This window comes from Erpetoichthys calabaricus, chromosome 16 (genome assembly GCF_900747795.2).
Source record: "Erpetoichthys calabaricus chromosome 16, fErpCal1.3, whole genome shotgun sequence".
NCBI lineage: Eukaryota > Metazoa > Chordata > Cladistia > Polypteriformes > Polypteridae > Erpetoichthys > Erpetoichthys calabaricus.
Window position 1 is genome coordinate 34,160,953 of NC_041409.2, and position 24,407 is coordinate 34,185,359.

The window sequence follows — 24,407 nt, forward strand, 5'->3', positions numbered from 1 at the left end:
GTATGTCTGCAAAACATGACACTGCAAAAGTGGCTTGACTCTTTTAAACATCTTAGGCTTTTATTAAAATACAATGAAGTGTACTCAGTTCAGTTCACATGTATTGCCATGTGCACACAAATACAATATTATGTTGTTACTCAGTGTGAATCTTGCTCTGTAGACTTGGTAAAATAACTACACAAATCGCAATGGGGGAGTTTCGGTGTTGTGTGCGCATTTCTCCATGGCTGCTACAGGCATAGAAAGAAGCAACTAACATATCCTTACCTCAAGAAAATAGGATTAAGAATCTGTGATAAAATACAGCAGTTATTTATAGTTTCCTTCCATGGAACGGAATGCCTCATAAATGTAAATGTCATGTTTTCTTAAATTAAATCCTTTATCGCTTCATAGAATGTATTTGGTAAGTTTCAAGTCTTTTTCTATCACATATTGACGAAACTTCCATAGAGCTTAGCTGTAAGCTGCTAGAACAAAGTATTTTTATAATATATTGTCACAAAAAGGGACTCTAGACATCATACAAAGGTTTGGGACAGCCACCCGTATATTGTGATCCTGGCTGCAAACACTTGAGAAATAGTGCTGGGTAGTTGAGTCCAAAACAGAACTGTCCTCCAGAAGAGGGGAGTGAGGTTTTATAGGGAGTTTTACGGAAGTGATGTCATCCTCGGGGCCAGGACAGGAAGTGACATCTTCTAGGTTAGGCGGAAGTGACGTCTTCCTGGGCTTCAGAACCTGGCAGGATTTCCCGGGAAAGGTCTGCAGGAAAGTGAGACAGACAGTCAGTGCACCCCTCCGCCCCCTGGTCTGATGTGTTGTTATGATTCTTTAAGCCCTTTAGCTGTCTCCTACTCGCATGTGCATGACAATATATAAAAAAACACTTCACTTTAGAACCCAATTTTATGTGGAATATTAGTATATACTATGATTGTGAATTAATTACTTTGACTTGAAAAATATTAAATCTATCTTTTAAGCTACTAAATAATTCTCAAATGTCAATTTATGAACAATTATCAAAATGTTAAATACTCTACATCACACTACTGCTAACTTTATAAAACAGTTTTTAAGTTCTGTGTTAATAATGAAATCTCTGGAGATAAACAGAGACTTAAATCATCCAGGAGTCTGAATTACCTCACTAGCATCAAGGATACATCATGACAGCTTGTATGCTTGCTCCACTAATTTAGGTTTTTTTTATATACTTTGTTAATCACCAAGTGGAAATTATCTTTTCGCATGACCCTTAGAGGTCAGAGTGCATGGTCAGCCATTGTATAGTGCCCCTTGATCAATTTTCAGATTAAGGGCTTTGCTCAATGTCTTTTTTCTCTCATAAGCAGATACAAAATTATCTACTTAATTACCTGGGTATAATAGTGTCCATAAAATAATACTAGGTTTTAACTGGATAAGTTTTCCCTGTTGAGTTTTATCAGAATCAGATTCACTTTTATTTGCCATTATTTAACGTCCAGGAATTTAACTTGGTAGCTTTTGAGCTGCTTACTGCAGTATAGTGTATATCAAATAACATGAAAAATGTAAGTCAAACAACATACATTTTAAACAGTTGCAGAATAGTGCAATTATAAGGGATTCAGAACACACAAACACTCAAGAAAGACTGGCTAAATTACTGGTTTGTGAGCGCTATGGCTCTGAAAAGGAGTTTTTGGAACAATAGATGACCTAAGCAAGATGATATCTACCCCAGCTTCTATTCACATGTGAATTTCACGCGACTGCAGAACAGTCAATCCTTAATGTGTATAACACTGCATATTTGTAACATGCTATTTCATTATTCACTTTTTCTTACATTATATAGATAGATAGATAGATAGATAGATAGATAGATAGATAGATAGATAGATAGATAGATAGATAGATAGATAGATAGATAGATAGATAGATAGATAGATAGATAGATACTTTATTAATCCCAGGGGGAAATTCACATACTCCAGCAGCAAAAATATTAAATTAAAGAGTAATAAAAAATGCAGGTAAAAAAAAAACAAAAAAAAAACAGACAATAACTTGAATAATGTTCAACGTTTACCCCCTCTGGTGGAACTGAAGAGTCGCATAGTTTGGGGGAGGAATGATCTTCTCAGTCTGTCAGTGGAGCAGGACAGTGACAGCAGTCTGTCGCTGAAACTGCTCCTCTGTCTGGAGATGACACTGTTTAATGGATGTAGTGGATATATATACATATATATATATACATCCTAAATGTACTACCCCTTAATGCACTTCCCATTTACTGGTGTCCTCAAGTATGTGATTCACCATTAAAATAGAGAAATTCTACTAGATCTGCTTTATCAGTGCCTTTGAGGATTTTGAAGACCTGCATTAGGTCCCCAGACTCGCCACACAGTCTCTTCTGATCAAGACTAAATAGGTTTAATTATGTGAGTCTTTCACAACATGATATGTCTGTAAGTCCCTGGATGCACTTGGTTGCTCTCCTCTGCACAACTTCAGGTGCTACTGTGTCTGTCATGAAGAGTGGTGACAAGAACTGCACACAGTACTCTAGATGTAGCCTCATTAGTGCATTATATAGTCTGAGTATAATGTCCCTTGATTTATATTCAACAGAGGTTATGATATAATGTTTTAACATTTTATTTGCCTTTTTAATAGCTTGTATATTGAGCACGATGTACCACCTTATTATATAGGCAGGGAATAAGGACCCTGTTTGTCACGTGACCAGTAATGAAGACATAACAACAGTAAACTATATTGCCATGAACGTGCAAACAATTTCACAAAGTTGTCCGGATGCTCAGTAGCTCTGATCATTTCTGTTTTTTCCCCCAGATGTGTGAACTGCTTCACTACTTCTGTGACTGTGAATTGAGGCACCGAACTGAAGCAATTGTCTCCTTCTCAGACTGTTTTGTGTCTAAGCTACAGTTTAATCAGAGGTTCCGCTACAACGAGCTGATGGTTGCTTTGAACATGTCAGCTGCTTTGACAGCCAGGAAGACCAGGGAGTTTCGCTCACCCCCACAGGAGCAGGTAAGCTGTGCAGTGTAGTTTCTACATAGTTAAGACACTCATTTTACACTTCTTTGTCCAGGCAGCTGTAATAAGTAACATCTATGAATTCTCAAAACTCACAAAACACAAAAGTATTTTGCTAAAAACATCAGCCCTATTTTCTTCTTTCTACCATATGTCTGTTTGTCTTTATCTGTTAAATTCTTAGTTTACATCCCTCTAGATATTCAACATGCTATTACGTTTCTCCTATAACTTTTTGAGTATGGTTTGTCCTTTCCATCTTTCTGTGTGTCCAATGTATGTAGTTGATTTACTTAGTAGGGGAATCAACAACAGTTCAGTGTGAGGCCAGGTAGCAATTAAGAACATTTTGCATCTTTCTTGTTTCATTGCGTCATGCTTAATGATGGGGAGAAAGGACACTTGTTGAGCTTTTTGATAATATGACCTGAACTACCTCCATCATAACCTTATGTGATGGTTTATTCTTTTTTTTTTTCTTGTCTGTCACTTGTAAGCTGCATCCTGTCACTTCAAGCCTTTGGTTTCTTGCAGATCAACATGTTGTTGAACTTCAAACTTGGAGAAGACTGTCCATGTCCAGATGAAATTCGGGATGAGCTGTATGAATTTCATGATGACCTATTACTGCACTGTGGTATGTAATACCAACTTGATTAAGGAAAAACTCTTAATTTGGCAGATTTCATATTTCTAATCAAAGCAGTGTCCTTGAAGTTAAAATGTGCTATCAATTTTTTTTTCTCACCCCAAATGGTCAGTGATCCACGGTTGTCACTTTTGGACTTGTTTCAGTATTTCAGTGTCTTTATCTCAGCCAAAGGATGGAGAAAGGTCTCCAGTAGAGATTTTAGGCTAAAAGTGAAAGTGTGTTTTATTCTTCAGTGACATGCACAGCACAGCTTTTAAATACAATTGGAAGAAGAGGGAGGATATGACCACCTTTGAGTTTTTCAGGTAAATGTGTGTATGAGCAGATATAATTGCTCATCACGAAGACCTAATTTTGAGAGGCATGAGGGCACCAGAAGGACAAAACCAAGAACGGTAGTTAAACAATCTGATCTGTCTGATCTGGGAAAACTAAAGATCTTCAGATAAACCCCAAGATGCAAAAGCAAATTCAACAAACAAAAGAACAAAAAAATCCTGCTTGCTCTCAAGATGGAAGTGTCCGTAAAGAATTGAAAGGGAGTTGGAGTTGATCAGTATGACAGCTTTATTGGAGAAAGGCAATTTCTTAAAGAGCCACGGCAGCATCTCAGAGGTGGTGCTTATAAATGACATTCATTTAATTTTATACATGCAATGCTTTGTAGAAATTTGAAAAAGACTTGCATCATACCTCTTTTAAATAATTACATTAAGTTACATTAAGTCATTAGTTAATATGGTACCAGTTACAAAAAATAACTATGCAGTTAACTCACATCCCTTTTATGCACTTCTACAATTCTTGAGCAAGTGGCTTCTATGTAGCTTTTAATACTGTAAGTGAGTAAACAACCAAAATCTATTGTGCTTTCACATCACTTAAGTAAATTGACATGACTTGGACCTAAGTAGTTTGGTTGAAGTCTTACCACAATAGCAGTAGTTCAGTTTGCTTTGTCATCACCTATAATTTCTTTTCTCTGTTTAGCTAACAAAGACACTGTGGTCTTGGGGTATACTGCTGCCTATCCCAGCTGGCATAGGTCATAAATTGGAAACAAACCCTGGACAGGGCAGAAGTCCATTGCAGGGCATTGTTTATTTTTAAATATAAAGAAATTTGGATGCAGCCTTTACTAAAGCCCCATCTTAAATAGTTGTGCATCATCACATGCAATACTTTTGTCAGTTATATGGCTGACAATGAGTGCCATCTTCAGCAACAAAACCACCTCATAAAGGGCGTGACCTCAAAATGCTGCTACAATGACATCACCAATAAAACACTTAAAAACAATAACAATAAACTCGCAATAATAACACTTTTACTCTAAAGGTATACATGAATTGAAGGGATAAGATACTTTCTTTGAAGAGCGGGAGTGTCTTTATATCTTTAACTACATAAATATTTCTGTGTGTTCCTGAACACACTTCACATTGCCCCAATATCCCTTCTGTAAATAAAATTTCACTCATGAGTTGCCCAAAAAATTCACATGGATAAGGAAAGCAAAAGAAAAAAGGAAAAATATGCCCTGTAGTAATAATCATTTCTGTGTTTGTACTCCGGAGGCAGTTATACAAGTTTCAGTTTCGAAATTCCACAAGGATATTTTACTTCAAATCTCCCCTTCTATCTACTTTCAGAAATAGGTGCCAATTTAGGATTGACAGCCGTGGTGTTTATAGTTCGTGGAAGAGGATATGCAGAGGTTTATAGAATCTTGGGATGTGCCACAGCAGATGTTTTTTTAATTTGGATATAAGCAGGAGAGAGTCAAATGTCTGTATAAAATTTGATTCTGTTTATTTGAGGATAGTCACATTGGCTTCTGCAGGACTGTTAAAAGTTGTCAGCACCTCTAGCTTCAAGCTGGCACTCACCAATTTGAATTTGCGTCACATAAAATTCACAGATTGTGAGCTGTACTTCATGAGCTTGAGTGTCATGACTGTAAATCAGCAGCCCATTCATTTTACTTAGGTTAGACAGACTAGCGGAATATTTTCACAATGGGGACTGAGGAGTTGAGAAGAAGCCAACTTTTAGTCTCCCAAAGAAAGTCACCACTGATAAAAACAATCTAGTTCGGGCAGTTTATTTAAAAAAAGGCCTTTTTACAGTACAGTAGTTTCCCGTGTGCCATTTGAGTGTGTGGGACTAATCATATCACATTCTGAATTTTGTATTATAATTTTGAGAAACAGAAATCTATCACAGCATCAAACACAAAGTTTAAAGAAACCCTGGAGATGGGATGTATGGTAAAATCACACTGACTGTTTCATCTGGTTCAGTGTAATAAATAGGATTGATTCAGTGATTCTGAGATGTTAAGCAGAGTAATGGAAAGTACTTTAAGGATCAATCTGAAGATTAGTCTAACAGACCAGGGTCAAAACACTAAATTTTTAGATCAAAGTCAATAAATCAGTGCTTGTTGTAATCAAGAGAATTATTTATTCCTTCACTGAGTTTTACTTTATTTTCACAAAGATCAGATGCCAGTTGTCATAAAGTCTTAAATGGTCAAACACCATGATGTCACACAACATGCAGCATCACAGCAAGTAAATGACCCCAATCAGAAAATATGGGAAACAAGGTAATAAAATAACAACAGCACCAAAGAAAATGCTATTTCTTGAAGGCAAGTTAAGAGTTACCAGTAAGCCTAACATGTATACCTCTGTAATGTGAGTGGAAACTAGAATATCAGAAGAAAATCAGCATTCTTAGAGGAGGACAGTTTAGTAGGGGACCATGACCCTGGGTACTTTGCTAACAAAATGGTAAATTAGTCCAGGTGCTTTGCTGTTGTGTGTCTCAGCCAAACATTTGACCTAACCTTGTGAATGCTTCTCTTTTAGGAATCCCCTTAGAAGAAGAGGAGGAAGAGGAACAAGACACATCTATTAGAGGAAGATTGATGTCATTAGTGTACAAAATCAAAGGTGCCCCTAAGAAACAAGAAGAAGAGCCAGCAGAGACCGAACAAGCAGCTCCTAGTAAGTATATGCAAGTTATTCAGAGGTGACCCTCTGTCATTTTCATGAACATGTGAACAGATGTCTTTTCACAGTACAGTAAAAAATCAACCTCAATAGTATCAACATCTATGTAGTGTGTTTTGACAAGTTTCTGAATATTTTTAATTTGGATTTTTCTATGTTAAATTTTTTTTTATCATTGTCTATGTGTTTTTCAATGGTACTGCCATTTTGTGTCTGTGGATGTGACTTTTTGCTATGCAGCATGGCACATACCTGTGTGGTATGTCACTTTGGCTCGATTACACTTTCACAAAGAGCAGCACATTACTGTGAAACATTTGACTAAACTCGTTCATTGTTAAAACATATATAGTTAAGGAACTCTTGGCTTCAAATCTCATTTTGGCCTTCCAACTTCTGATATACTTCCATAGTACAGATGGCCTGAGCTAAGTGAGGTGATGTGTTTAAGTTCACTTGAGCATGAGGTTCTTGTGTGCGGACGGATATTACAGAAGTAAAACCATATTTGAAGAAATACAGACTCAAATGGCCTGCTGTTGATTTTATCTGTAGTGTCAATAGAAAATGAAAAGGGCAAACACAGTGCACACTCTGGCTTCAAATGTTCTAATGGTTTTCTGAGTGTTCTCTGTATCATCACAAGATTCAGCCATTGCCTGCATGCAAAATGTATGAAGTTAGATAAAAAGAAATAATTTGCTCAGAATTTAATTGCCATAAGAAATTAAATTGCATGGAATTTAATTTGATTACCCTCATAGAAACAAAAGTTCATAAAAACACTGTTAACACTAGAATCCCTGAACCCTACAAAAAAATTCTTAATCCCGGGTCACCTTAAATTCCTTTGCATCTCTCCATTAGCGTCCTTTGTTTTGTAAATATGTCAATCAGCACCGGCAGCAAGCAGCCTGCTAACCCCCCACGATGGAGCTATTTGATATTTAGATTTTAGTCTTCATACATTATACACTTCATGTCAAAATTTTGTCATTAGTACAATAACATTAAAAAAGTTCCTGTTTTAGCTATGTATTCAACATTTCCTGTCTCGCATTTCCTGTCATACTACATTTACCCAGATTGTTGTTGACACGGAACACACATGAAGTGCATGTGTTCCAAATAATTATATATTATTTACCCTGTACAATTCCAGGCACCTCACACCCAGATAAAGAGCCTTGAGCTGGGAGAACTTTTTGTCCGACTTGAGCTGTGGTGGTGGGGGAGATGGGATAGCAGGCTGCTTGCTAATTGTGCTGATCAACACATTTGCAAAGCAAAAGACGCTGATGGAGAGATGTGAAGGAATTTAAGGTGGACCAGGATTACAAGTTTTTTTGTGGGCTTCATAGATTCTAGTGTTAATGATGTTGTTAGAAAATGGGCTGTAATTAACATTAGTAGGCATGACCAAGAGATGAATAAGGTGCAAAGCAGAATCAAAATTAATGTACAGTTGAAAAGAGCAAAATAAGACCATATGCAGTAACACAAATGCTTAACCAAAAGCAGAGTTTAACCAAAGAACATTCAAATTTAGATACTCCTAGTACTATCTTAGGTTTCTTACCTCTAACTACCAACACCATGAAGTTTGTGTTTTGAACTGAGATCCAAAGCAACGCTATTAAGACATGTACACCCTCATTTTTCATTAGCAAGACATAATATGGGTGCAGCCATAAAAATGAGCCCTATGTGTTGACATCTAGAAAAAAAAATGGCATCATGGAAAGTCACCAAACATAATTCTTTACTATTAATAAATTTGAAAATAACAAATATTTAACTAAAATTTGAAAAAGATGTACGCGCTACCAATACCAAATCACAACACAGTAATCCTCATTCCCAAACAGCTTCACAGCCAATTTAACATCACACCACTTAGATGTATTCATTGGAAAATTACTTGTTGATAACTATTACTATGAAATCTGGTAACCTGTTAGATGTTTATTCACCTGGAGTTAAAACAGGTTGTGTGATGTGTAATTGATCACATAAGATCTCAATGGCAATCCTTATTATTCAACAGTTCCAAAATCCCCAGTACCACAAGAATTTCAATCCACAAGCTGAATAAATTTATTCAGAGATGGCACTTTAAGATATTCTCAATTTTAAGGTGCCTATACATATCAATTGACACTTTAACACTCTGTTCTGAATGATGGAAAAACTATAAGTTTGAAAAGTGATGTTGTCCTTTGTTTTCCTTAATGCAGTGCAAAAGTGATTTATTAATACTGCATTGAGTAATGACTATTTTTATTAAACTTTAATCCCAGCTGTCAGTGTTGAGTGAATTTTGGATTCCTGTTTGACAACCATCACCAGGTGTGTACCTGATTTAATCACAGGCTGGTGTTTGATTGACTAATTTTATAAGAAAGTCATTCTGGAGGACAACTTCTCCAGAACCTTAAGGCCTCCTGGACTTTGAAGAAACTACGACATGGTAATAGCATGGAAGCTTACATCACTTTTTGCTTCCATTCATTTAAATATCTAGCTCATTCTTTGTATGACTTCTTTATTTTTATATGGCCATATTTTTTATTGCTATAGTTTTATTATAAATTTATTTGAACCAACTACAAGGCTCTTTAGATATATTTGCTACATATCTCCCTTTTCTGTGTGACCTCTGTCAACTTTCTTGTACCAGTTAGGTTCCCTCACTCACAGCCATATCCTTATTTCTTTCATAACCTAATCATCACTAGCAAAACTTTACTCATGAATGGCTTTGTGGTGAAGCAAGTCAGGGGTCTGTGGTGGATCCAGGTGATTGCAGGATTTTTTTTTAATAATATGGCTCAAATTGTGTGAGTTATAGGTGTGTGCTGGAATAAAACCATGCAGCCTCAGAAAGGCCAATGGAAGAATTAGCTGATTGCTCATTCATGTGTGCAATCACAATCAGCACAGCCATCCCTCATTAGTGCTCTGTAGATCGTTTAGCACACTTACACTGACAAAGGTATAAATTGTCTGAGAAGGAAAGGAAAATGGGGAAAGAACAAATTGAGGAAAAGAGAGGAAAGAAGAGCAGAATCAGGTAGCTGAGCCAATGTGGGCAGAAAAACATGAAGCATTTGAGCATACCCTGCGGTGGAACTAGAGGAAGTCACTGCTGAGAAACATTGACCTTGTTGAGTGATCGGAGAAAGGGAAATCGTGGGCTCCAGGAGTCTTGAGGCTAGGACTAGGGACCGGGCTTAGAGTGTCCCAGCAAAAGAAGGTGGCTGAGACGGAACCCAGTTTGAGGCCCGCATTCACCTGTGTCTCAGCCCTGGTGAGTAGACCTCATCGGTGATCAGGGAAAGTGAGAATAATATAGAGTGAATGTACTGGGAACAAGAGGGAAGAGTCGGTTCTGACTTGAATTTTATCCTTGGTTTTAGCTATTTATTTATTCAGTTTTACTATCTAATGCACTGTTTTATGGATTATTTACTGATGATCTGAATGCACTTTTTGGACACTACTTGATCGTTTTAATAAAATGTAATTTTCACATTTTGCACCGAAAGCTGATTTTGTGTCGTCACTTGCCCTAGTTCATCCTCACTAGTGACTTTCTCCTGGGAGGCAGAAGATGCCCATGGCTTCAGGCCCCCGGGGCATTGCAGGCTTTTTGTGGCCTCTGATGTTGTGAAATATGTAGGGTTGATGAAAAATAGCCCACCCAGGCTTTGTTATTGATTCCTGTGTATTCACACTCTTGTATGGCCATGTGTTGTCATTATAAACAAGGTTTTCAGCAACATTTTTTGATGTTCAACTGTCCTTATTGGTTTGTCCATTTGTAGATGTTTAACAAATAAAGCCTTGCTGGTTTTCAAATAATAGTGGCCATGACTTGACCTGCTGATGGGATAATGTTAAATTTCTCCTTTCAAGCATAAGTTAAATAATGTGAGGAGTAGTATGGCAGTGATGCATGGCAGAGGAAAGTGCAACTTGAAGTAAAGGTGGAAAGACCAGTGATAAGGATAAATATGTATAGTGTCATGGAATGAGAAAATACAAGCCAAGTTAAGAGAAATTGTGATGCTCAGGTTGCCCACAGCTGGCATAACCTCCTTAAACCTGGAAATTGATAGTCTTGACCATCAATCTGTCTTATTTAAATTAATAAATATTCCAATAAACACATGTGCTTTTTTGCGGGAGTTGAAAATAAGTGATCAGTAAATAGATAAATAAATTCCAATAAGGGTTAAAATCACCTATAAAACCAAAGAAGTAAAATTGGGTTACTTTTCTTTTCCCCTGAGCTTCAATTCCTTCCTTCTTTATGTCTTTGCCCTGCTTACCTATTGGGTCTCTATAGTGGGTCTGAGATTCCAGCATGTACGATCAGCCATTAAGACTGCTTGCAATCCAACCACCTCAGCCAGTCACTGCTGAGATGCCCAAGCCCGACCCCATCGTCCCACTAGCATCTCTCTCAGGCATCTGTAGGTCAATCACTCAAAGCCTTTTGGTCGCTCCTGCTCCGTGGATGTTTAGAAAGAGTGACCTTATCCCATGAGCGGGCCCAATTTTTGATCGCCAAGCCATCTGTCCATTGCACAGACTTATTTGGCCAATCTTACTCTTGTCAACCGACACTCTCATTGCTGAATTTTGTTTCCCACCTATCTTTCCTTTCTCCCAACCTCTCTTTTGAATCTCTTGCCTATCCTGCTCTGGCTCCTTTAGACTCTGGATGTACCTGACCTGATTGCATCTGCACATTAACAAGCAATTAGATATCCTCCTCATTGAACAGCCCATGGCCACATGGATTCACAGCAGCGCACACCAGCACTTTCACCCAATAGCCTGAGTGGAATTGTTTTTATTTTAAAAGGTCTGCCCTGCCACTGACCCCATACTCACTTCACTACAGAAAGGTGACTGAGGTGATAGGGGCAATAGACTATGGTAGTGTGAGCACGTGGAGCAAAGGTTAAAGGAAGCTTGGGTGTGTAGAGTGGAGGAGATGATGCTTTGAGGGAATCAGCATGGAATACTCAAAGCAACTCTCAAAAGATCTGAAAACAAAGATTATTCAGTATCATGGTTTAGGGAAAGGCTACAAAAAGCTATCTCAGAGGTTGAAACTGTCAGTTTCAACTGTAAGGAATGTAATGAGGAAATGGAAGGCCACAGGCACAGTTGCAGTTAAACCCAGGTCTGGCAGGCCAAGAAAAATACAGGAGTGGCATATGCGCAGGATTGTGAGAATTGTTACAGACAACCCACAGATCATCTCCAAAGACCTGCAAGAACATTTTGCTGCAGATGGTGTATCTGTACATCGTTCTACAATTCAGTGCAGTTTGCACAAAGAACATCTGTATGGCAGAGAGATCAGAATGATGAAGCCCTTTCTGCACTTATGCCACAAACAGAGTTTCTTGTTGTATGCGAATGCTCATTTAGACAAGCCGGATTGATTTTGGAACAAAGTGCTTTGGACTGATGAAACAAAAATTGAGTTATTTGGTCATAACAAAAAGCACTTTGCATGGCGGAAGAAGAACACTGCATTCCAAGAACAAAGTTGAAGTTACGCAGGGGTTGGATATTCCAACAAGACAATGACCCAAAACACAGTTTGAAATCTACAAAGGCATTCATGCAGAGGGAGAAGTACAATGTTCTGGAATGGCCGTCACAGTCCCCTGACTTTAATATAATCGAAAGTCTATGGGATGATTTGAAGCAGGCTGTCCATGCTCGGCAGCCATCAAATTTAACTGAACTGGAGAGATTTTGTATGGAAGAATGGTCAAAAATACCTCCATCCAGAATCCAGACACTCATCAAAGGCTATAGGAGGCGGCCAGAGGCTGTTATATTTGCAAAAGGAGGCTCAACTAAGTATTGATGTAATATCTCTGTTGGGGTGCCCAAATTTATGCACCTGTCTAATTTTGTTATGATGCATATTACATATTTTCTGTTAATCCAATAAACTTAATGTCACTGCTGAAATACTACTGTTTCCATAAGGCATGTCATATATTAAAAGGAAGTTGCTACTTTGAAAACTCAGCCAACGATACACAACAATTCAAAGAATTAAGAGGGATTCCCAAACTTTTTCATATGACTGTATACATATATATATATATATATATATATACACATACATAGAGTGCATCCGGAAAGTATTCACAGCGCATCACTTTTTCCACATTTTGTTATGTTAAAGCCTTTTTCCTAAATGGATTAAATTCATTTTTTTCCTCAGAATTCTATACACAACACCCCATAATGACAACGTGAAAAAAGTTTACTAAAAATAAAAAAAATTGAGAAAGCACATGTACATCTGTGTTGTTATACTGGCAAAGGTAGGTTCTACAAAGTATTAAATGCAGGGGTGGCAACGTTTGTGATACATGTGTTTTTGTTAAAAATATTTATTTCTTGATGAAGGCTTTGTTTTTCTTTGAATGAACTTGTTTCAATTATAAGTCAGATGTTTCTCATTTTTTCAGTGCAAGATGACGGTTCTTCAGCAGTGATTTTTTTCTAACCTTTCTTACTAATATTTTCAAGGGGTGCCAATAATAGTGGAGGGCACTGTACATACACACACACACACACACACACATATATATATATATATATATATATATATATATATATACAGTATCTCTTCCCCCGAATCCCTAACAGTTTTGTAAATATTTTATTATATCTATTCATGGGACAACACTGAAGATATGACACTTTCAGACAATGTAAAGTAGTCAGTGTACAGCTTGTATAACAGTGTCAATTTGCTGTCCCCTCAAAATAACTCAACACACAGCCCCTCCTTTAACCGCCACCTTATCGTGGTGGAGGGGTTTGCGTGTCCCAATGCTCCTAGGAGCTCTGTTGTCCGGGGCTTTATGCCCCTGGTAGGGCCACCCAAGGCAAACTGGTCCTAGGTGAGGGATGAGACAAAGAGCGGTTAAACAAACCTCCTATGAAGAAAAACAATTTTGGACGGCGTTTTCCCTTGCCCGGACGCGGGTCACCGGGGCCCCACTCTGGAGCCAGGCCTGGAGGTGGGGCTCGATGGCGAGCGCCTGGTGGCCGGGCCTGCACCCATGGGGCTCGGCCGGGCACAGCCCGAAGAGGCAACGTGGGTCCCCCTTCCCGTGGGCTCACCACCTATGGGAGGGGCCAAGGAGGTCGGGTGCAGTGTGAGTTGGGTGGAGGCCGAAGGCGGGGACCTTGGCGGTCCAATCCTCGGCTACAGAAGCTGGCTCTTGGGACGTGGAATGTCACCTCTCTGAAGGGGAAGGAGCCTGAGCTAGTGCGCGAAGTTGAGAGGTTCCGGCTAGATATAGTCGGACTCACCTCGACGCACAGCTTGGACTCTGGAACCAATCTCCTTGAGAGGGGCTGGACTCTGTACCACTCTGGAGTTGCCCCCGGTGAGAGGCGCCGAGCAGGTGTGGGTATACTTATTGCCCCCCAACTTGGAGCCTGTACATTAGGGTTTACCCCGGTGGACGAGAGGGTAGCCTCCCTTCGCCTTCGGGTGGGGGGACGGGTCCTAACTGTTGTTTGTGCGTATGCACCGAACAGCAGTTCGGAGTACCCACCCTTTTTGGAGTCCCTGGAGGGTGTGCTAGAGGGCATACCTTCTGGGGACTCCCTCGTTCTGCTGGGAGACTTCAATGCTCACGTGGGCAATGACAGTGAGACCTGGAAGGGCGTGATTGGGAGGAATGGCCCCCCCGATCTGAACCCGAGCGGTGTTTTGTTATTGGACTTCTGTGCTCGTCACGGATTGTCCATAACGAACACCATGTTCAAGCATAGGGGTGGTCATATGTGCACTTGGCACCAGGACACCCTAGGCCTCAGTTCGATGATCGACTTTGTGGTCGTGTCGTCGAACTTGCGGCCACATGTCTTGGACACTCGGGTGAAGAGAGGGGCGGAGCTGTCAACTGATCACCACCTGGTGGTGAGTTGGCTTCGATGGTGGGGGAGGATGCCGGTCAGGCGTGGTAGGCCCAAATGTGTTGTGAGGGTCTGCTGGGAACATCTGGCAGAGCCCCCTGTCAGAAGTAGCTTCAACTCCCACCTCCGGCAGAACTTCGACCACATCCCGAGGGAGGTGGGGGACATTGAGTCCGAATGGGCCATGTTCCGTGCCTCTATTGTTGAGGCAGCTGACCGGAGCTGTGGCCGTAAGGTGGTCGGTGCCTGTCGTGGCGGCAATCCCCGAACCCGTTGGTGGACACTGGCGGTGAAGGATGCCGTCAAGCTGAAGAAGGAGTCCTACCGGTCCCTTTTGTCCTGTGGGACTCTGGAGGCAGCTGATAGGTACCGGCAGGCCAAGCGGAATGCGGCTTTGGTGGTTGCTGAGGCAAAAACTCGGGCGTGGGAGGAGTTTGGGGAGGCCATGGAGAACGACTTTCGGACGGCTTCGAGGAGATTCTGGTCCACCATCCGGCGTCTCAGGAAGGGGAAGCAGTGCAGTGTCAACACTGTATATGGTGGGGATGGTGCGCTGCTGACCTCGACTCGGGACGTTGTGGGTCAGTGGGGGGAGTACTTCGAAGACCTCCTCAATCCCATTAACATGCCTTCCAATGAGGAAGCAGAGCCTGGGGACTCAGAGGTGGGCTCCCCCATCTCTGGGACTGAGGTCACCAAGGTGGTCAAAAAACTCCTTGGTGGCAGGGCCCCGGGGGTGGATGAGATACGCCCGGAGTTCCTCAAGGCTCTGGATGTTGTAGGACTGTCTTGGCTGACACGCCTCTGCAACATCGCATGGACATCAGGGACAGTGCCACTGGATTGGCAGACCGGGGTGGTGGTCCCCCTCTTTAAGAAGGGGGATCGGAGGGTGTGTTCCAACTACAGAGGGATCACACTCCTCAGCCTCCCTGGAAAAGTCTATTTAGGGGTCCTGGAGAGGAGGGTCCGTCGGATAGTCGAGTCTCGGATTCAGGAGGAACAGTGTGGTTTTCGTCCTGGTCGCGGAACAGTGGACCAGCTCTATACCCTTAGCAGGGTCCTGGAGGGTGCATGGGAGTTTGCCCAACCAGTCTACATGTGTTTTGTGGACTTGGAAAAGGCATTCGACCGTGTCCCTCGGGGAATCCTGTGGGGGGTACTCCGAGAGTATGGGGTACCGGCCCCCCTGATAAGGGCTGTTCGGTCCCTGTACGATCGGTGCCAGAGCTTGGTCCGCATTGCCGGCAGTAAGTCGAACCCGTTTCCAGTGAGAGTTGGACTCCGCCAGGGCTGCCCTTTGTCACCGATTCTGTTCATAACTTTTATGGACAGAATTTCTAGGCGCAGCCAGGGCGTTGAGGGGGTCCGGTTTGGTGGGCTCAGGATTGGGTCACTGCTTTTTGCAGATGATGTTGTCCTGTTTGCTTCATCAGGCTGTGATCTTCAGCTCTCTCAGGATCGGTTCGCAGCCGAGTGTGAAGCGGCTGGGATGAGAATCGGCACCTCCAAATCCGAGACCATGGTCCTCAGCCGGAAAAGGTGGAGTGCCCTCTCAGGGTTGGTAGTGAGATCCTGCCCCAAGTGGAGGAGTTTAAGTATCTCGGGGTCTTGTTCACGAGTGAGAGAAGAATGGAGCGTGAGATCGACAGGCGGATCGGTGCGGCATCCGCAGTAATGCGGGCTCTGCATCGGTCTGTCGTGGTGAAAAAGGAGCTGAGCCGCAAGGCGAAGCTCTCAATTTACCAGTCGATCTATGTTCCTACCCTCACCTATGGTCATGAGCTATGGGTAGTGACCGAAAGAACGAGATCGCGAATACAAGCGGCTGAAATGAGTTTCCTCCGCAGGGTGTCTGGGCTTTCCCTTAAAGATAGGGTGAGAAGCTCAGTCATCCGGGAGGGGCTCAGAGTAGAGCCGCTGCTCCTCCGCATCGAGAGGAGTCAGATGAGGTGGCTCGGGCATCTGACCAGGATGCCTCCTGGACGCCTCCCTGGTGAGGTGTTCCGGGCACGTCTAACCGGGAGGAGGCCCCGGGGAAGACCCAGGACACGTTGGAGGGACTATGTCTCACGACTGGCCTGGGAACACCTTGGGATTCTCCCGGAAGAGCTAGAAGAAGTGGCCGGGGAGAGGGAAGTCTGGGCATCTCTGCTCAAGCTGCTGCCCCCGCGACCCGACCTCGGATAAGCGGGAGACAATGGATGGATGGATGGACAGCCATTAATGTCTAAACCACTGGCAACAAAAATGAGTGCACCCCTAAGTGAAAAATGTCCAAATTGTGCCCAAAGTGTCAATATTTTGTGTGGCCACCATTAACTCTCTTGGGCATGGAGTTCACACGAGCTTCACAGGTGCCACTGGAATCCTATTCCACTCCTCCATGACAACATCACGGAGCAGGTGGATGTTAGAGACCTTGCGCTCCTCCACCTTCCATTTGAGGATGCCCCACAGATGCTCAATAGGGTTTAGGTCTGGAGTCCAGCACCTTTACCCTCAGTTTCTTTAGCAAGGCAGTGGTCGTCTTGGAGGTGTGTTTGGGGTCGTTATCATGTTGGAATACTGCCCTGCGGCCCAGTTTCCGAAGGGAGGGAATCATGCTCTGCTTCAGTATGTCACAGTACATGCTGGCATTCATGGTTCCCTCAATGAACTGTAGCTCCCCAGTGCGGGCAGCTCTCATGCAGCCCCAAACCATGACACTCCCACCACCATGCTTGACTATAGGCAAGACACACTTGTCTTTGTACTCCTCACCTGGTTGCTGCCACACATGCTTGACACCATCTGAACCAAATAAGTTTATCTTGGTCTCATCAGACCACAGGACATGGTTCCAGTAATCCATGTCCTTAGTCTGCTTGTCTTCAGCAGACTGTTTGCGGGCTTTCTTGTGCATAATCTTTAGAAGAGGTTTCCATCTGGGATAACAGCCATGCAGACCAATTTGATGCAGTGTGCGGCATATGGTCTGAGCACTGACAGGCTGACCCCCCATCCCTTTAACCTCTGCAGCAATGCTGGCAGCACTCATACGTCTGTTTTCAAAAGACAACCTCTGGATATGACGCTGTGCACGTGCACTCAACTTCTTTGGTCGACCATGGCGAGGCCTGTTCTGAGTGGAACCTGTCCTGTTAAACCGTTGTATGGTCTTGGCCACCATGCTGCAGCTCAGTTTCAGGGTGTTGGCAATTTTCTTATAGCCTAGGCCATCTTTATGTAGAGCAACAATTCTTTTTTCAGATCCTTAGAGAGTTCTTTGCCATGAGGTGCCATGTTGAACTTCCAGTGACCAGTATGAGATAGTGTGAGAGCAATAACACCAAATTTAACACACCTGCTCCCCATTCACACCTGAGACCTTGTAACACTAACGAGTCATGTGACACCGGGGAGGGAAAATGGCTAATTGGGCACAATTTGGACATTTTTCACTTAGGTGTGTACTCACTTTTGTTGCCAACGGTTTATACATTAATGGCTGTGTGTTGAGTTATTTCAAGGGGACAGCAAATTTACACTGTTATACAAGCTGTACACTGACTACTTTACATTGTATCAAAGTGTCATATCTTCAGTGTTGTCCCATGAAAAGATATAATAAAATATTTACAAAAATGTGAGGGGTGTACTCACTTTTGTGAGATACTGTATATATATATTGATATACTACCCTGCGCATCAGGTCTTTACGTGGCTTCCTATGGCCGCATGCATGACATGACCACCCCTCAGCCTAGACCCATCGGGTCGGATGGACCGAACCGAGAGGTCGTGAACCCGGGAGAGAGCATCAGCGTTGGCCTGCAGGTTACCCCGGCGATAAGTGACGGTAAACTTATACAGCTGAAGGTCCAAAAACCACCTGGTGACTCGGGGGTTCGACTCCTTGTGAACAACCAACCACTGGAGGGCGGCATGGTCCGTCACAAGGGTGAACTCGCAGCCCAATAGGTAGTACCTCAGGTGAGTCACCGCCCACTTGATTGCCAAAGCCTCCCGCTCCACGGCTGCATACCTTGTCTCCCAGTCCAGCAGTTTCCAGCTCAGGTAGATCACGGGGTGTTCGACACCGTCGATGCTTTGGCTCAGCACTGCGCCTAGACCTGTATTCGAAGCATCGGTCTGGAGGATAAAAGAGAGACAAAAATCAGGGCTTCTCAATATTGGTGCCGTCTTAAGGTCACTGAATGCTCTTTCCACTGCATTATCCCATACCACATATAAAGGGGCCCGTTTCTTTGTTAAATTTCTCAAGGGTGGGGCCCCGAATGGGGAATCGAGGTACGAACCGGCGGTAGTAACTTGCTAACTCCAAGAAAGCTTGCACCTGTTTCTTGGTTATCAGATGGGGCCATTCCAGGATGTCTTTAATATTAGAGCACTGTGGTTTCACCAGTCCTCCCCCCACCAGGTAGCCTAAATATTTGGCCTTGTTAAATCCAAAGAAACATTTTCATGGATTAATGCGGTTGCCTACCTTCACTAGCGTTAAGAGGACGGCGTAAACCTGCAAGATATGTTCCTCCCAGGTGCCAGAACAGATGATGACGTCATCAAGGTAGGCGGCACAGTAGGACTGGTGGGGCTTTAGCACTCTGTCTACCAGACGCTGAAAGGTCACTGGTGCCCCGTGCAGCCCAAATGGGAGCACCGTATATTGCCAATGCCCACTGAGGGTACTGAAGGCTGTTTTCTCTTTAGTGGATGCCGTTAAGGGAATTTGCCAGTATCCCTTTGTCATGTTAGGAGTAGTCAAGTAACGAGCCGTACCCAGGCGCTCAATGAGCTACTTGGGGCATGGGGTAGGCATCTAAATTTGGAGACCTGATTAAAACGTCTAAAGTCATTTCAGAATCTCCAAGAGCCATTTTGGCGTAGAAACAAGGACGATGGGACTGGACCACAGGCTGCGACTCTCTTCTATGATGTTCTTATCCAGCTTCCGATGCACTTCTAGTTCCACCTCCACACGTTTTGCCTCTGGGAGGCGATAGGGCCGTTCCCTAACTACCACCCCGGGGTCTGTCACAATGTCGTGTTCAATCAGCGAGGTGCGGCCTGGTGCCTCACTGACCACTTCTGGGACAGACAGGATCGCATTTTCTAGCTTCTGTTGCTGGTGGGACGACAAATTGGGGCCGAGATCAAGGACCGATTTTCCTGAGAAAAGGGAGAGGGTCGTTTCGGTGCGAGGGCGGTCCTCCCGATCCCTCCACAGTTTCAACAAGTTCACGTAATAAACTCTCTCGCTCTGTCGACGGTTTGGCTGCTTCACCAAATAATCAATGAGCCCCTTTCTCTCCTTAATCTCGTATGGGCCCTGCCAATGGGCTAACAATTTTGAATGGGAAGTGGGCACGAGCACCATCACCCGGTCCCCCGGTTGGAATTCTTGAATGGATGTGTTCCAGTTATAATTCCGCGCCTGCGCTGCTTGATCTCGCGACATATGTTCTTTTAGGAGGGGTTGAATTTTATCTAGTCTATCGCGCACTTGCGCGATGTACTCTAAAAAATTGGTGGAGAGAGGAGCCTCCCCTTCCCAACCCTCTTTGAGAACGTCCAAAATGCCCCGGGGTTGGCGGCCGTATAGAAGTTCAAAAGGGGAAAAGACTGTGGAGGCTTGTGGCACCTCCCGATAGGCAGAAGGCACGAGGGGTAAAAGTTGGTCCCAGTTCCTGCCGTCCGCCTTGACTACCTTGCGGAGCATCTGTTTAAGGGTCTGGTTAAAATGCTGTACTAACCCATCCGTCTGAGGGTGGTAAACAGACGTTTTTAGATGCTTAATACGGAATAACTTGGCAACCTCCCTGAACGTATCCGAAGTAAAGGGAGTACCTTGGTCCGTAAACATTTCTTTAGGTATTCCCACTCGGGGGAAAAAAGGCCTACCAATTCCCGTGCGATATTTTTCGTGTTAGCGAAGCGCAAAGGAACCGCCTCTGGTTATCGACTTGCGTAATCTGCCATAACTAAGATGTATCTGCGATCACGATTCGAAGGCTCCAGGGGTCCTACAAGATCGACTCCGATTCTTTCAAACGGGACATCAAGGAGGGGAATCGGAACGAGAGGTGCACAGTCCCTCCTAGGTATCTGACATAACTGACAGTCGGGGCAGGACTGACAGAAACATCGGACCTCCTCCTAATTAATTTTAATTAATTAAAATCGGAGCTTTATTCTCTCCAAGGTTTTCTCGGCCCCTAGATGGGCACCTAGGTGGTGGGCATGAGCCAGTTCACAGACCCCCCGCTGGAAGGTCCGTGGCACTAGCAACTACTTCTTTACCTCACCTTCAAGGTCCGTGGCTCGATACAACAGATCGTTTCTCCTTAGGTTTTGCCAGAGCTTCCACAGTGTGACGGGTGGGCTCAGGGTTGGTGACACGCCCCTGTCGGACTCCGTGAGCAGGCTTCTCCGACCCCCTGACTCGGTTCACTGTGAGTTGATGCTCGAGGACCTCTAGAAGACCTTTCATATCCTTATAAGGATGCCGCCGGACCTGCTGGGCGAGATACTCTGGTATCGCGTTAACTAGCCCCTCACAGGCTACTTGTTCTAATACTTGGCGGGCCTGGTTGATATCTGGCCTCGGCCAGCGGCCCATTTTATCCCAGAACTCAAAGGCCTGGGCTCTGGCAGGGCGATTGGCCCCGTATACTGTAGACTACTATACTGTATACCCTGCCGTTCTTTCGTATATTCTGTAAGTGCCTTGAGCATGGGAAAGGCGCTATATAAATAAAATGTATTATTATTATTATTATTATTATTAGACTATTGCACAGGTCAGTGTTTGCATTCAGCGTTACAACAGACAGTTTAGTTATGATGGAAGGGAGCAATTTATGGGGTGGGACCGGAAACAGACAGATGGAATTCTGGGAAGGAACCGTGGTGAAGTATGGGAGTCATCACAGGTGGACCAGTGGGACAGAAGGAATGCGGAAGTGGTAGCGCGTGGCTAGGGAGTCCGGGTGTTTTCATGGCGGCATTGCTTTCTGCAGAGATAAAGAAAGAGAGGTTAGTACCCCACCTTTGCCCTTTGGCACGATATACTACACTGCGCATCGGGTGTTTACGTGGCTCCCTATGTGCGAGATTGTGACAATATATATACAGTATATATATATATGTGTATATATATATATATATATATATATATATATATATATATATATATATATATATGTATATGTATGGGAAGCAGACAGACATATATATATATGTATGTATGTATGTATATATATGTACTATACTGTATACTAGACCTGCTACTCCCATTTAAGACAAGTTGAATTGCAAGTAATTAATGTAGACCTCAGCATTAACATTTATAGTGCACATGCAATGCCAGAGTCTCTATTATATGTCATTTAGTGTGGGATTTGAAAAAAGTAGTGTTTATGTTTCTGATACACCATCTGTTGGAATGACAAATACAACACATTTTCTTACTAAAAATATTTGCGATGTGCCATCTTTTGCAACAACATAGACATAGCAACCCGATGGGCACACAGACAGACACATAGACACTTATCCTTTTATTAAGGATAATAGTACTTAATATTTCCTTTGTTCCTTTTACTTTACCTTTCTTCTCAGCTTTCTTTGAGTTAGTGCATAATAGTTGAGTCACAGAGGCCTTCACAGGCAGACAGTATTATATTTAGTATTACGTGTCTCTGACACACTAGCCAGGGGCAATGCACAAACAAAAATTTAAAACAGAGTAGTAGCCTTGCAATAGCCAATGGTAGCTCAACAGGCTGTGAGAATCATCAGGTCTGCATCTCCAGTTTCGTGCTGCATTTCTCATAGCCTTAGCTTCCTCAGCTGTGGTGATTTATAGTGTTTCAGGGAAAGCTCAAATTACCATATGCAGCACATTTTAGGAGGAAAATATATCTATTTGTTTATGGAGCTGAACCATCACCCAGCACCTGTTAACGTCTCTGGGGGGTGTTCAAAAATGTGCCACGTTGCTGATCCTAAATGGTGCTGATCGGAAATGAGTGACAGTTATTCATCGCTTTGTGGTTCTCCATTCCTTATAAGTGAAGCTTTTCTTTCTGTAACATGCTCTTCATGCTGAGCTTGACTTATTTAAATCGAGAAGAGAAAGCTTGACTTCTTCAGAATGGGTTTGACAGAATAAGGTGAGAGCAGACCAAGTCTTGCTTTCATCTTTGTTTAAAATATTCACAAATGCATGTGCCTTGTCTGTTTAGATACAAAAAAGAAACAACATAAATCGAGTGGCTTTTACGTCTCAATAAAATTCAGTAGTAATGACTTTCAACAACCACACAAGTATTTAGTCCACCTTTGTTTTATAAAGCAGTCTCACACTCGCAAAATGATTTATACAGTCACTTGCAAGAGTCATTATAAAAGTGGCTTTAAAAAAGATCCTTGCATAGAAAATGCTATCAGTGTGCATTAAAGTTTAGTATGTTGACCATTGCTGCAAACACTGTTAAATCGACCTGTGGTTGGTTATAATTAGAGTGCCTTTGAAAGAATGGTGGCTCAGAGGCTAAGGATCTGCACTGTTATCTGGAAGACAGATGACTCAAATCCCATTACTGCCAGAAGGGATCCTATTCCACTAGACCCTTGAGCAATGCCCTTGAGCAATGCCCTTAACCTGAAAATGGCTCCTGGGGCAATGTACAAGGGTTGACCTTGTGCTCTGACCCCCAAAGGTAAATGTGAAAAGGCAATTTCCCCTTGGGAATTAATAATGTATATCATATAAACAATATTTTGTGCCTTAGGTGGTTATTTTTATATTGAACCTTTCGACTAAACATAGTCTTGCATTTTAATTAATTGGTACAGCACTTTCAGTCTAAGCATTGATGCTGTCTTTATGTTAAATAGCTTTTAAGGCTCTTTATCTATCTATCTATCTATCTATCTATCTATCTATCTATCTATCTATCTATCTATCTATCTATCTATCTATCTATCTACCTACCTACCTACCTACCTACCTACCTACAGTGCATCCGGAAAGTATTCACAGTGCATCACTTTTTCCACATTTTGTTATGTTACAGCCTTATTCCAAAATGGATTAAATTAATTTTTTTCCTCAGAATTCTGCACACAACACCCCATAATGACAACGTGAAAAAGGTTTACTTGAGGTTTTTGCAAATTTATTAAAAATAAAAAAACTGAGAAATCCCATGTACATAAGTATTCACAGCCTTTGCTCAATACTTTGTCGATGCACCTTTGGCAGCAATTACAGCCTCAAGTCTTGTTGAATATGATGCCACAAGCTTGGCACACCTATCCTTGGCCAGTTTCGCCCATTCCTCTTTGCAGCACCTCTCAAGCTCTATCAGGTTGGATGGGAAGCGTCGGTGCACAGCCATTTTAAGATCTCTGCAGAGATGTTCAATCGGATTCAAGTCTGGGCTCTGGCTGGGCCACTCAAGGACATTCACAGAGTTGTCCTGAAGCCACTCCTTTGATATCTTGGCTGTGTGCTTTGGGTCATTGTCCTGCTGAAAGATGAACCGTCGCCCCAGTCTGAGGTCAAGAGCGCTCTGGAGCAGGTTTTCATCCAGGATGTCTCTGTACATTGCTGCAGTCATCTATCCCTTTTAACCTGACTAGTATCCCAGTTCCTGCCGCTGAAAAACATCCCCACAGCATGATGCTGC

At 42.8% G+C, this 24,407-nt stretch overlaps 1 protein-coding gene across 1 annotated transcript in view; it reads left to right on the forward strand.

Annotated features, from left to right (window-relative positions):
- The window catches only part of ryr3 (ryanodine receptor 3), a 535,616-nt gene that overhangs the window by 304,251 nt on the left and 206,958 nt on the right, over positions 1-24,407 (forward strand). The window contains exons 37-39 of the mRNA XM_051920096.1: positions 2,854-3,054; positions 3,595-3,697; positions 6,589-6,726. Of these exons, the coding sequence (XP_051776056.1) occupies positions 2,854-3,054; positions 3,595-3,697; positions 6,589-6,726 (442 nt within the window). The remainder of the gene's footprint in view (positions 1-2,853; positions 3,055-3,594; positions 3,698-6,588; positions 6,727-24,407) is intronic.